This window comes from Elephantulus edwardii, unplaced genomic scaffold (assembly GCF_000299155.1).
Source record: "Elephantulus edwardii isolate Elephantulus edwardi_28Jun2011 unplaced genomic scaffold, EleEdw1.0 scaffold00113, whole genome shotgun sequence".
NCBI lineage: Eukaryota > Metazoa > Chordata > Mammalia > Macroscelidea > Macroscelididae > Elephantulus > Elephantulus edwardii.
The window spans coordinates 9,606,269-9,617,813 of NW_006399863.1; the positions used below are offsets into that span (position 1 = coordinate 9,606,269).

Consider the following 11,545-nt stretch of genomic DNA (forward strand, 5'->3'; position numbering starts at 1 on the left):
CAGTGTCCCTTCCCACAAGACCCAGCCTTGCCCAGCCCTTGCGCTCCTCCTGCTGCCCTCACCTACCTCCTCCCGACCTTGGCCACCCACAGAGGATGACTTGGGTTGCAGCTGGACAATGGAGCTCAGGAGGGCATAAGTCTCATTCTGGGCAAAGGTAATGTTGGCGTTGTCGTGCAGGCCGAAGATCTCAGGGATATCATTGAGTGGGAGGCTCTTGATGTAGGAGAGGTAGCCCTGGGAGTAGCAAGAGTTTTCAGTGAAGCCCTACTTTGCTGTACCCTCAGCCATTGGAATGGCCTTCCAGTTGAGCGTATCTCCTATGCTACCCACTTGTCACCCTGTTCATGGTGTTTACCTATCTACCTGATGTTCTTAGGGCTCTGCAGCCTTTGAGACTGTGTGGTCCAGCCTCTCTTCCTTGCCAGCCCTCTTCTTCCCTTCATCCTGTTCCCTGCCTCTCTATTCACCTGTTCAAACCTGCCAAGCTCCTTCCTGCCACAGCTCCTTTGCACTTGATAAGCCACAATCTGGACCACGTAACCCAGCTCCTGCCTCCCCACGTCTACTCTTCCCTTCCCATCCTAGTCGAAGTATCAGTTCCTCAGGCAGAAGGTCAGCTGTCCTGACCCTCAATTAAGCAATTGCACCGCAGGAGTGGGTGAGGGATGAGGACTCTGTTCATCGGGATCGGTGCCAGACTGCCTCTCCTTTACTGTAGCCAGCTTTGTGGGATACATCAGTTGAGAAGGAGCTAACAGAGGCGAAGGGCTATATCTTCCCCAGGACCCCAACCTGACAGGCTTCCCCTCCCTCTTGGAACTCCTTGGAGTGAGCTCACGTTGAGGTCATAGGTGGGCTGGATCTGGTGGTAGATGCCCGAGGCACTGTAGCTGTGCTCAGGAGACAGCACGTCCGGGTTGTAGAAGTCCTCCAGGATGTTCATGATGCAGCGGCGGTCCCAGTCATCAGTGACGCGGCCCCCATAGTTGATCTCCCCTGCTGTGTACTTGAGGACCTACAGGGGGGGGAGGTGAGTGAGGACCCCCCCCCCACAGCACCCCTGCGCCCTGGCTGCCCTCATGTCCCCGGCCCACCTTGTAGGGGATCTCCTCGTACTCATCCAGGAACATCTTGAGCTGGCTGATGCAGATGCGCAGGTCTCCGTCGGTGAACTCGTAGGGGATGTTGAAGCCCAGGGGACCGAACTTACGGCGTTCCAGTGCGTTCCCGTGGAACAGGCACAGCGACAGCAGCAGGGACTTGAACTCCGTCACCTGTGGGAGGTGGGGGAAGCAGGGATGTTAGGAGGGGCAGTTCCTGGGGGCCACACGTCAGGCTCACCTCACCTTCTGGCAGGAGTTGAGGAAGTCTTCGCTGAGGCTGTTGTAGGACTTGAGCAGATTGGCCTTGACTCCACGAGGTGGCTCGATGGTCATCTTGGAGCCGTTCTGCAGGATGGACACTGGGAACTTGTTGCTGGGCAGGCTGGTGAGCCAGAGGCGGAAGTCCCGGTGCACCTGATGGCCGTGGCTTCATGTCAGCATTGAGACCTCGACCAAGTGGCTCCCCAACACCGGGCTCCCTCCTACCCTGGCGACACTGGGCCCACCCTTGACCTGACGCCACTCAGGATCAGGCCAGGCGAGGCTGCTCAGGTCATTAGCTAAGAACATGGGTTGGGGTCAGTCCAGGACAACTGGCTTGTACTTGGTGGTCGTGGGGAAGTCACAGCGTCACCCCTATTAGGGGCCACCTGAGAGGCCTGGCTGAGGCAATCACTGAAGGCTTGCTGTGTGCCTGGGCCGAGCGTTTTGCAGGCTTTGCTCATTTACACCTGTGCCGACTTCAGACAATTCTCCCTTTACTCCCTTTGGCAGCATGACCTGCCAGGCCGGTGGCACACCTTGTCAGGGTTGATATGCTCGATGAGGCGCTCCAGGGCTGGCATCCAGCTCGGCGCCAAGTGGCAGTTCTGGAAGAACACCCACTTGCCCCTCTCTATAGAGCTGCGCATCATGGCTTCTGCCCGGGGGCCCTGTGGGGACAGAGGTGTGACTGCTGGAACCAGAGCTCCCCCAAGGCCCTCTGAGCTCAGCCCTTACCTGCCCCTGGCCCAGGGATATGGCAGAAAGCTTCTTGGAGAACTTCATCTCTTCGGCAAATTTGTAGAGGTCAGCAGCCGGGTCGGTGCCAGGAGACAGCACAAAGATGAGGGGCGTGGTAGAGTTGGAGTCTTTGAACACCACTGATAGGTTGGCTGTCTGCAAGGGCAGGAGAGATGCTGGGGTTACCCGGGGCTGACTTGGAGCAGTAGTTAGGGTGACAGGGATCCTGGGACTCACAGGTTCATAGGAGGGCTTCCTGGTGGGACATGGAACCTCCTGGAATTCTCAGGTGGGCAGCTAGGAGCCCTAGCCTGGCCAAGCCCATGAAGTGGGCTGTTTAAGGGGCAGCCAGGCCCTTGGGCCAGCACTTGCCTGTGGCTCAATGAAGCGAGGCTCCAAGTTGCTGGCCACAAAATCCTGCATGGCGTTGGTGACCTTGTCCCCACGCAGACAGCGGAGAACCAGCAGCTTCTGGAACTGGTCCAGGTACTCATCCCAGATGCCAGGCAAGGGCTTCCTGCAACAGTGCCCAAGACCCCTGAGAGCCGGCCTATAGGAGGCCAGTGGCCAGAGGGACTCTGACATCTGGATCATGGGGGAATCGGATATCCTGGTGCAGAGTGGAAGAGGTGTGGCCATGGCTACAGGGCAACCTGGGGTGGCCCCTCAGAGAAGGCTCCTGGACAGGACTATTCCTGGGGTCTCGCCCTCACTGTGCCCACCCGGCCCTGGGCCTCGCTCACCGATGAGGCTCGAGGCTGTCAAAGATGTCACGGAATTCTGGGAGGAACTCCACGAAGTCAGAGGAAAAGGAAGAAAAGGCTGACAGGTTCGACAGTGCCAAGATGTCTCGCCAGGCCCGGTCAGACAGCCAGTCCACAGCAGGGTTCTCGGTCACAATATCAATGGTGCCACCTGACAGAAGGTAGCGCCACTCGCCCTGCAGGGACCGGGAGGAAGGAAGGGTCCAGCCTGGTGGCTACCTCTGGGCATCCTCTCCTAGCAATGCACCCCCACCATCTTCACCCAGAGGAACCCAGTCCCCCTTGGGCATGGTACACAGGGCTGGGTTAGTGTTCCCACTCTGCCTTTTCTGGCTGTTCACCCTTAACAAAGGCCTTGACCTCTCTGAGCCTCAGCTTCCTCATACGAAAACTAGCAAGAATCAAGAGCCCTAGCTGCAAGAGAATATGCCATCCCCTTTTCCTTATGACTCAGGGTGAAGTCTCTCTCAGGGAGGAGTGATAGGGAATGGCAAAGGACACACAGACAAAGAAGATTAATCAGAACTGGCTTTGACAAGCACTGTGGCATTTGGACAAGAACAAACTGGGAGGAGGGTAGAGAGAATAGTGCAACAATGAATGAATGGAAACCCAAAATCTCTGTAAATGTTTATGAAAATTAATAAAATATAATTATAGAAAAAAAAAGAGCCCTAGCTGCTTCATAGGGCTTCGTGGAGGAGGTGACTCCTAGCTAGTTTTCAGAGACTGTAAATTGCAAGGAAGGAGACTGCCTATCTTCCTCCCAAGGAACAGCTGATAGATTTTGACTACCTGTCTGTGGGTTAGTTGCACAACTCCTTACCCACTAGGCCACCAGAGCTCCTTCTGTGGGGATGTTGTTGTTATGTGCCATCGAGTCACCTGCGACTCATAGCAACCCTATGTACAATAGCCCTAAACCCTGCTCTGTCCTATGCCAACCTTATTGTCCCTGATACATCTACCCCCATTACCCCAATTACTGAATCAATCCATCTTAGCGAGGGTTTTCCTCTCCTGTGCTGTCCCTCCACCCTCTCCAAGGACTGATCCCATCTTGCAACATGTCCAAAGTATGTCAGACAAAGCTTCAGAATCCTTGTCTCCAAGGAACAGCCAGGCTTCACCCTCTCCAGGATGAACTTTGTTCTCCTAGCACCACAGATCAAGGGCATAAATTCTCCTTCTATCATCCCTAGTCATTGTCCAGCTTTCTGATGCATAGCAAGTGACTGCAAATACCATGGCCTGTATCATGCACACCTTAGTCTCCAGACTGACACCATTGCTCTTCATTACTGAGAGAGGTCTCTGACAGTAGACTTTCCCAATGCAATGCGTCTTAATTTCCTGGCTACTGGTACCAAGAGTGTTGATTGTAGAGCCAAGCAAACTGAGGCTGTTAACAGTCTCAATCTAGTCACCATCTATCATGATGCTGCCAATCGTCCCAGTGGTGAGAATCTTTGTTTTCTTGATGTGGAGCTTCAATCCATATTGAAGGATAGGCAAGAGTTATAGTCATGAACTTGGTATCTAGCCCACAGTTAGGACTTGAGAAGTGGTTCTTTTCATTCCTACTGTCTAGGCAGGAGTTGCCAGCATGTCCACCATTGCCCAGGGCCTCCTGAGACCACATGCTCTGGTCAAACGGGTAGGAGGCCTAGGATGGCGTTCCTACTCACAGCATAGACAGCCCAGGAAAAGGTTCCTGTTCACAAGACTGGCTGGGCCACAACGGATCCAGGGAAGCTCTTGGCTCTTCAGTCAAGGCCCTGTCATTCCTGTGCCCTTGTGCCTGGTTTCCCCTTTCCTCTCACCTCTTACCCCCATGACAGGGCCACTCCCCAGGAGTCTGCCCTCAAGTGGCTCCCACTCAGCCAGCTCTGTATATGTGCACGTGGTCAATCTTTATTTTTTTTAAATTTTATTTTTGTACCTGGTCAATCTTGCCCTCGTTCATCATGATGCGGACACAAAGCAGGAAGGCAAACATCAGCTTGTGCTTCTCGAAGAGGCTGCGGCAGACGTTGCTGTAGAGGCTGTAGGTGAGGTAGCGGTTGATGTTGGCGATGCGCTTCTTCAGGTTGTCTGCAAGGCGGGGAGGTGGTGGCTGAGAGTCGGGGCGAGTGGGAGGAGAGGAGTCCTGTCTCCCGAGCTGCTGCGATGCAGCCAGAGCCTGGGAGTTCCCAGGGGATCTTTTGATGTTCCCAGTACAGAAGCTCTCATCAGGGTGGAGAGGAGAGTGTGTGTGTCAAGGTGAGCTGTGTGCACTCTGTTCATGAACGCAGGTGCATGCTTATGTATTGTGAGTCCGTGATGTGAGGATATGTGCAGGCAACGTGGGTGTGAGGTCACATGTGTGCCCTGCCATGGAAATGTGTCCCTGGGTATGTCATGTCTATATCAGAATGGGACCCTGCTTGAGTTCAGGTGTGCATGCAGGTGGTGCCAGGGCTACCTGCCCTCTCGGAGTTGGCGATGCCTGAGAGGAAGATGTTGAGGAACCACTCGAGGGAGTACTGGTACATGGGGTCCACGTTGGCCAAGTCAGAAACGCAGAAGAAGAGGATCTGGGTGCGCACAGCCACAGGGATGTACTCCATGCGCGTGAGGTCAATGTCCTTCTCTGTCTGCTCTGCAATCCTGACCTTGGCCTGGAGGGAGTGGGGACCCAGGGAAGTCAGACCCAGGTAGGCTGGCAAAGACCAGGAGGCACGGATGGGCAGGGCTAGGGATCCAAGTGAGTGGGCAGCTGCCCACCTGGATTTCTGCGGCCTTCATCTTGGAAGCCTCCAGCACCTTGATGAGCTCCATGTCGTCCACGGGGTTGCCCTCGGAGGAGCTGAGGCGGTACAGGATCTGGTCCTCGATGTCCTTCAGCTCCTGGCGCATCTTGGCATTGCTGACAATCAGCTGGTTCTTGGCCTCCTCCAGGTCAGGCCGCTCCTCAGCCACTACCTGGCCCAGAAGCTGGTCCTCCAGGCCGCTGCCAGGATGGAGGACACCATGTCTGTAACATCCAGACGGCTCTGGAATGCACACCCATGTTCATTGCAGCTTTGTTCACAATAGCAAGGAGTTGGAAACAACCTAAGTGCCCATCAACAAACGAATGGCTAGAGAAGCTGTGGTATATTCGCACAATGGAATACTATGCTGCATTAAAAAACAAGGAACTCATGCAATATTATTCAAAATGGTTGACTCTGGAGAACATTATGCTGAGTGAAATATCCCAGTCACAAAAGGACAAATATTACATGATGCCACTGTTGTAGAATGGGACTGTCCTTGGGGTTAGGGAGACACTGAGTAAGATGGGTTCAATAATGTATACTGCACTGAAGCAGAGGAGGGAGAGAACCGTCTAAAAGAGAGATGTAAGTGGGTATTTCTGTCATCACAGGAGACTAGAGCGAGGGCTGCATGGTGGAGGGGACCTGGGGGAGGGTTTGTAAAACAATGAAAGAATCTTTTCTTTTACTTTTCCATAATTTTTGGACTCATGTACTTATAACTTGTTAGTCAAATTTGTGTCTTCTAGGTTGCAACACCCCCATGATACATCTTGAAGGATATGTACATGTACAGCCAAGCACAATCAATAAGAGTGCATCTGAATTCCAAAATCAATCTCCATAATAGTCTATGTGTTTCCTACTGCCAAAGGGGCCCTTTAGAGTAGTGAGAGAAGATCTTCACCCTGAAACCCACAGCGTCCCTTTTCAGCAGGAAGTAGCTAAGAGAATATGCCGTCCCCTTTTCCTTATGACTCAGGGAGAAGTCTCTCTCAGGGAGAAGTGATAGGGAATGGCAAAGGACACACTGACAAAGAAGATTAATCAGAACTGGCTTTGACAAGCACTGTGGCATTTGGACAAGAACAAACTGGAAGGAGGGTAAAGAGAATAGTGCAACAATGAATGAGTGGAAGCCCAAAATCTCTGTAAATGTTTATGAAAATTAATAAAATATAATTTAAAAAAAAAAAAAAGACGGCTCTGGAGGACCAGCTTCAAGCCCACTCACTGATCCCCTGTGCTCCTGGGCTCCAAGAGCCCAGCATTGTGGTTGGTGATGGCCCAGAGGGCCTTGCTTCTGTCTCAGGCTGCAGGGCTGGTGCAGAGCCTGCCCTTGTGACCGGGGTGCAGGGACACCTCAGGGAGCAGCATGAAGTCTCAGCAGAGACCATCCAGTCTCCGGTCTGTTGTGGGTGTGATTGAGGAGGTCCCTGGAAGATTCCCTTGGGGGAGGTCCAGAGCCTCAACAGGAGAGGTCTATGGTTGCCCGATAAAGCATTTTCTCTCCCTGGTATGTGGAGCTGTTTGCTCAGAGACCAGAGCAAAGAACAGGCCTTTGGGGTCTGGACCCTTGTGTGGGTGGTCCGAACAGGTGGTCACCTTGTGAGGGTGGTCTGTAAACACCATAGCTTCTGGGCTCACAGCAGTGGGGGGAGGAAAGAAGGGCTTGAGCGCTGGTCTGTGCCTGATGGGGACAGCTCTGGGAGAGCTCAAGAGGACAGGCAGGCACTGAGCCTGACAAAAGGGTGCCTGAAGGAGTCGGGGGCTGGAGGTGGGGGCTATGATAAGCCCAGATGTTCTCAGGTGAAAGTGGTGCAAGAAGGGAGAGGAACACCCAGGTGCAGAGGAGATGGGGCCTGGGAGGTAGCCAGCCAGAGGCCCCAACTGGAAAAAAGACCAATGAGCCCTGGCCTGGGGGTGAGGGGACAGCCCAAAGCTGACATGGTGCATGGAGGTCTGAGGGGAAGGGACTTACCTGGGCGACAGGGTGAAGTTGATGAGGGTGAGCTTGGTGGCAATTTCAGGCGTGTAGTGTGGGTTCGGAAGCTTGGTGGTAATGTACATCTTGAAGTCCTCGTGGTAGGGGATCACTGTATCCCCCAGCTTCAGCACCGTGTTCCCCTGCTGCTTGTACGTCTGAGGTGGGTGGTACAGGCAGGCCCTGGGTCAGGGCTAGGGGACCAACTTCTTCCATACTCGGGCCCATGGCCACCCACGGTCTACCCAATGCCCACCCACCTGCTTGAGCAGCACGGGCTCCAGGGCCGGGTCCAGCTCCTCGCCCACGTTCTCCAGAAGACAGGGCTTGCCAAAGCGGATGGCGTTCTCCAGGCTGCGTAGGAAGTCACGATCGCTCAGCTTGAACACATCCAGTCCATTCTCTTTCTCCTGGGTGGGCACACAAGGAAACTGGTGGGGCTGAGGGCTGGCCCAAGGCTCAGCTCCACCCCCTGTACCTGCCCAGTCCCTTGGAACAGGGTGGTGGGCGCCCAGCTGGCCAGCTCACCATATTCTTGATCCACTTGTTGGCCTGGCCCTGAGGGTCAATGAAGTGGGTCCAGCGCTGAGAGTACTGGGTGATGACCCCGTTCTCAACAGACAGCATGTCGTTGGGGAGGCCAGCGATCTGTAGGGGTGGGAGGTGGGAGGTGGGAGAAGCTGAGTCAGGATGCCCATAGGAAAAAAAAAAAAAAGGATGCCCATAGGGTCTGAACCATCAATGACTTTCTACCCCAACCGCTCTCAGCTTTGTGATTTGACTATGACTTCCTGTCCTGGGAGCGGGAGGCGGGGTGGCAGCTGCATGTGTCTCCACCCTGGCTTCTGCTCCAAGGATGGCTCCCAGCACATCTTCTCTGGTCCTCCTGATTCAAACTTCATCAGAGCTTCTTCCTGGAGCCCACACCCACCGAACCTCCCGGCCTTTGCTCACTCTGAGCTCTACCTGCAGCCTCTTTGTTTAAGGTCCAGTTCAGATATAGTTCTTTCAGGAGACTTTTCTTACCCACCTCTACACTCTTGAACTCTCTCCCCATTCACTGTCTGTGCTGCACTTGGCTCCTCTCCTGTCTTTTATTCTTTGTGTGTACAGAGGTGACCTCTCCAAACCAGGCCCCAGGAGAGGAGGGAAGGGGCCTGGGAGCTCCCTGCCCAGCCTGGACCCCACCTAGACCCGGCCTAGATGCTTCCACTCCCAGCAGGTACCTGCCACGAGCGGATCTTGACGGGGTTCCCCAGCGTCCCGATCAGCGTGGGCTCAGCCGTGTGGGGGACCTGATGTGTCTTCAGCTGATTGACCCAGTAGTCGTACAGGGTGGTGCGATACTGGCCCTGGGGAGACAGCAGACTCAGGGTCACCCCATGAGACAACTTCAACATCATCCCTATTCCCTCCTGCACCACAGGGCTTGGCAGTTCAGCTGGAGGTCAGAGGTCAAACTCAGAGCCAGCCTTCATCTCACTTTGCGGTGGCTTCCCAATCCCCATCTGTGGAGCAGTGACAACAATAACAACTGGCCCCTGTAGGGGTGGCCATGAAGACTGAATGGGGCCCAGTGACATGCTTACAATGCAAGAAGCTCTGAGGCAGAGCGCTCTGTCAGAGGAGGCTCAGCTGGGTGGGTGTTTCCTGACATTTGTGCCCTGACGCTGGGCGCTTGCCCACTTTGTGAGGGAAGAGCAGCCTGAGCCACCTTGCAGACAGGAGGCCCGAAATGGCAGGGCTAGCTAGCTCCTCACCGTAAAGGGGCCCAGGTAGGCCACGTAGCCAGCAGCCACCAGCATGTCCCCGGAGATGTTGTCCAGCATGTGCTCCAGGTGCTCCACAGTCTCCTGCCAGCGCTCCTTCTCATCTGACAGCCCGTTGATAAGCTGCAGAGACCGACCAGAGGGTGGGCTCCGGAGGGCCAGCCAGCGCCTTTCCTGGCCCCACGACCTTGAGGCCCATCTCGGGGTCCCCTCAGCACCCATTCCCGTAGAGGGGAGGCTGCACACCTTGTCGGCCCGGCCCAGCCGCTGTTCACACTGCTCACACTTCATCTCCAGATCCTCCTTCTTGGTGATGCACTCGCGGTACTTGGCCTGCAGGATGGCGATGCCGTCCTCCACTTCACGCAGCTGCTTCTTTGCCTCCTCCAGGATCTTCTGGGTCACCTCCAGGTCATCCTGGGCCTCACGCAGGGCTTGCTGTACAAAGAAGATCAGGCCAGCTTGCAGTGTGCCCCCAGAGTGGGCATAGGGGAGGGGGCTGGAGGAGCAACACCCCCCCCCCAGCTCTAGCTGGCCCTTACCCGCTTGGGCTCCACGGCCTTGGCCATGAAGTGGTACTTGTGCATGGCGCGCACCCACTGGCAGATGGAGGTGCAGGCCTTGGACACCTTGGCAATGGCGGCTGGCTGGAACTCTTCATTATCAATGTAGGGCTGGATGGCTTTGATCACCACCTCCCCAATGTTGTCCTGAGGGTGGGAACCAGCCTCATGGTTCTCCCTACTCCTGCTCCCCAGAGAGGTCGGGGCCTGCTGAGGGGCTTCCCAATGCTGCCCCTCTGTACCAGAGGGCCTGGGCCTCCTTCAAGCCTCTTGGGACCATGCCCTTTCCTTTCAGGAATAAACAAAGCCCAAAAGACTGACCAGTAAAGGAATTTCCATGACCCCAAGATTTCAAATAATAAGATAAAATTATTTTTGGAAACAAGAGTCTCAAGACCAGTAAACACACAAAACCCAACTATTTGCCATAGAGTTGACCCCGGCTCATGGTGACTCCATGTGGATCAGAGTAAAACTATGAGTTTGCTTTCTTTAAAAAAATTGTTCTATGTGTTGCTGGTGACGTGCTTGGTAGAACAAATGCCAATTCAGCGATTTCTACACGTTCGGTTCAGTGACACCAATTATGCTTGGATTGTGGGACCATGCTCACCACGCTTTTCTGAGCTGTTCCTACTGGTGAAGGCTTTGGCCGAGGCCAGGGTGTCACAGGGAAAAAAGAATGCGAAAGAATTTCCAGGCTGTTGAGCCCCAGAGCGACCAGGATCACACCCCAAGGGGCTGCAGGAGTCTCCACACCACCCACCGGTGGGTCTGCCTATAGGCCCTCAGAAACCGGATCTGGTAGCCCAAGCTGTGCTGCCAATGGTGGTGAGGCTGCCGGGGGGCAGGGTCTACAGGTGCTGGAGTGGGCAGGGTCTGCTCCTGCCTCATCTGCCCCACTGGCTCCTGCCCTCCTCGGGGCCCATGCCTACCTTGTCGTACTTGAAGAGGCTCTCGAGGAACCGGCCAGGGTCCTGCAGCAACCCCTTGCCTGGTTCCCAGTAGTCATCCACCTTGGAGCCTGGCTTCTCTCCAGGCACCTTCTTGGGCTTGATGCCCTTCATGATGCACACGGCTTCTATGACCAGCTTCACGCCCGGGGGCGGGCGCTGCATGGCACGCACCTGCAGACCCAGGGTGCAGCAGGGAGGGTCAATACTGAATGGCTCCCACCTACCACCACTGGGCAAAGGCCACGTCCAGGGAGCCTCCAGGGTCCCCCTCAGTCTGTGGATCTTACTACCCTTCTGCACATCAAAGCCTGGCCGTGAGGTTCACTTCCCGGGCTCTGAATCCTGCCTCATGCACCTGCCTGGGCCTGGGGCTAATACGAGGGAGGCCAGGTAGACATCTGACTTCCAGTCCTCCTTTTGCCCTCCCATCTTGGTAATGGTCCTCAAGGGGTATACAAATGAAAGGGCTTAGGCAACGAGGAGGTAAAATTATCCCTCTATGCTGATGGCATGATAGTATACTTAGAAAACCCTAAAGACTCAGCAAGAAAACTATTGGACGTAGTTGACCAATTCAGCAAAGTAGCAGGATACAAGATC

At 54.9% G+C, this 11,545-nt stretch overlaps 1 protein-coding gene across 1 annotated transcript in view; it reads right to left on the minus strand.

The window, feature by feature from the left end:
- DNAH1 (dynein, axonemal, heavy chain 1) overlaps nucleotides 1-11,545 on the minus strand; it is a 91,271-nt gene that overhangs the window by 2,002 nt on the left and 77,724 nt on the right. The window contains exons 55-73 of the mRNA XM_006892299.1: nucleotides 10,925-11,116; nucleotides 9,969-10,136; nucleotides 9,673-9,864; nucleotides 9,418-9,549; nucleotides 8,884-9,009; nucleotides 8,186-8,305; nucleotides 7,918-8,067; nucleotides 7,655-7,815; nucleotides 5,639-5,864; nucleotides 5,337-5,532; nucleotides 4,815-4,966; nucleotides 2,852-3,048; nucleotides 2,481-2,625; nucleotides 2,106-2,264; nucleotides 1,907-2,038; nucleotides 1,350-1,520; nucleotides 1,098-1,277; nucleotides 842-1,018; nucleotides 67-237 (exon numbers count right to left, since the gene is read on the minus strand). Of these exons, the coding sequence (XP_006892361.1) occupies nucleotides 67-237; nucleotides 842-1,018; nucleotides 1,098-1,277; nucleotides 1,350-1,520; nucleotides 1,907-2,038; nucleotides 2,106-2,264; nucleotides 2,481-2,625; nucleotides 2,852-3,048; nucleotides 4,815-4,966; nucleotides 5,337-5,532; nucleotides 5,639-5,864; nucleotides 7,655-7,815; nucleotides 7,918-8,067; nucleotides 8,186-8,305; nucleotides 8,884-9,009; nucleotides 9,418-9,549; nucleotides 9,673-9,864; nucleotides 9,969-10,136; nucleotides 10,925-11,116 (3,147 nt within the window). The remainder of the gene's footprint in view (nucleotides 1-66; nucleotides 238-841; nucleotides 1,019-1,097; nucleotides 1,278-1,349; nucleotides 1,521-1,906; nucleotides 2,039-2,105; nucleotides 2,265-2,480; nucleotides 2,626-2,851; nucleotides 3,049-4,814; nucleotides 4,967-5,336; nucleotides 5,533-5,638; nucleotides 5,865-7,654; nucleotides 7,816-7,917; nucleotides 8,068-8,185; nucleotides 8,306-8,883; nucleotides 9,010-9,417; nucleotides 9,550-9,672; nucleotides 9,865-9,968; nucleotides 10,137-10,924; nucleotides 11,117-11,545) is intronic.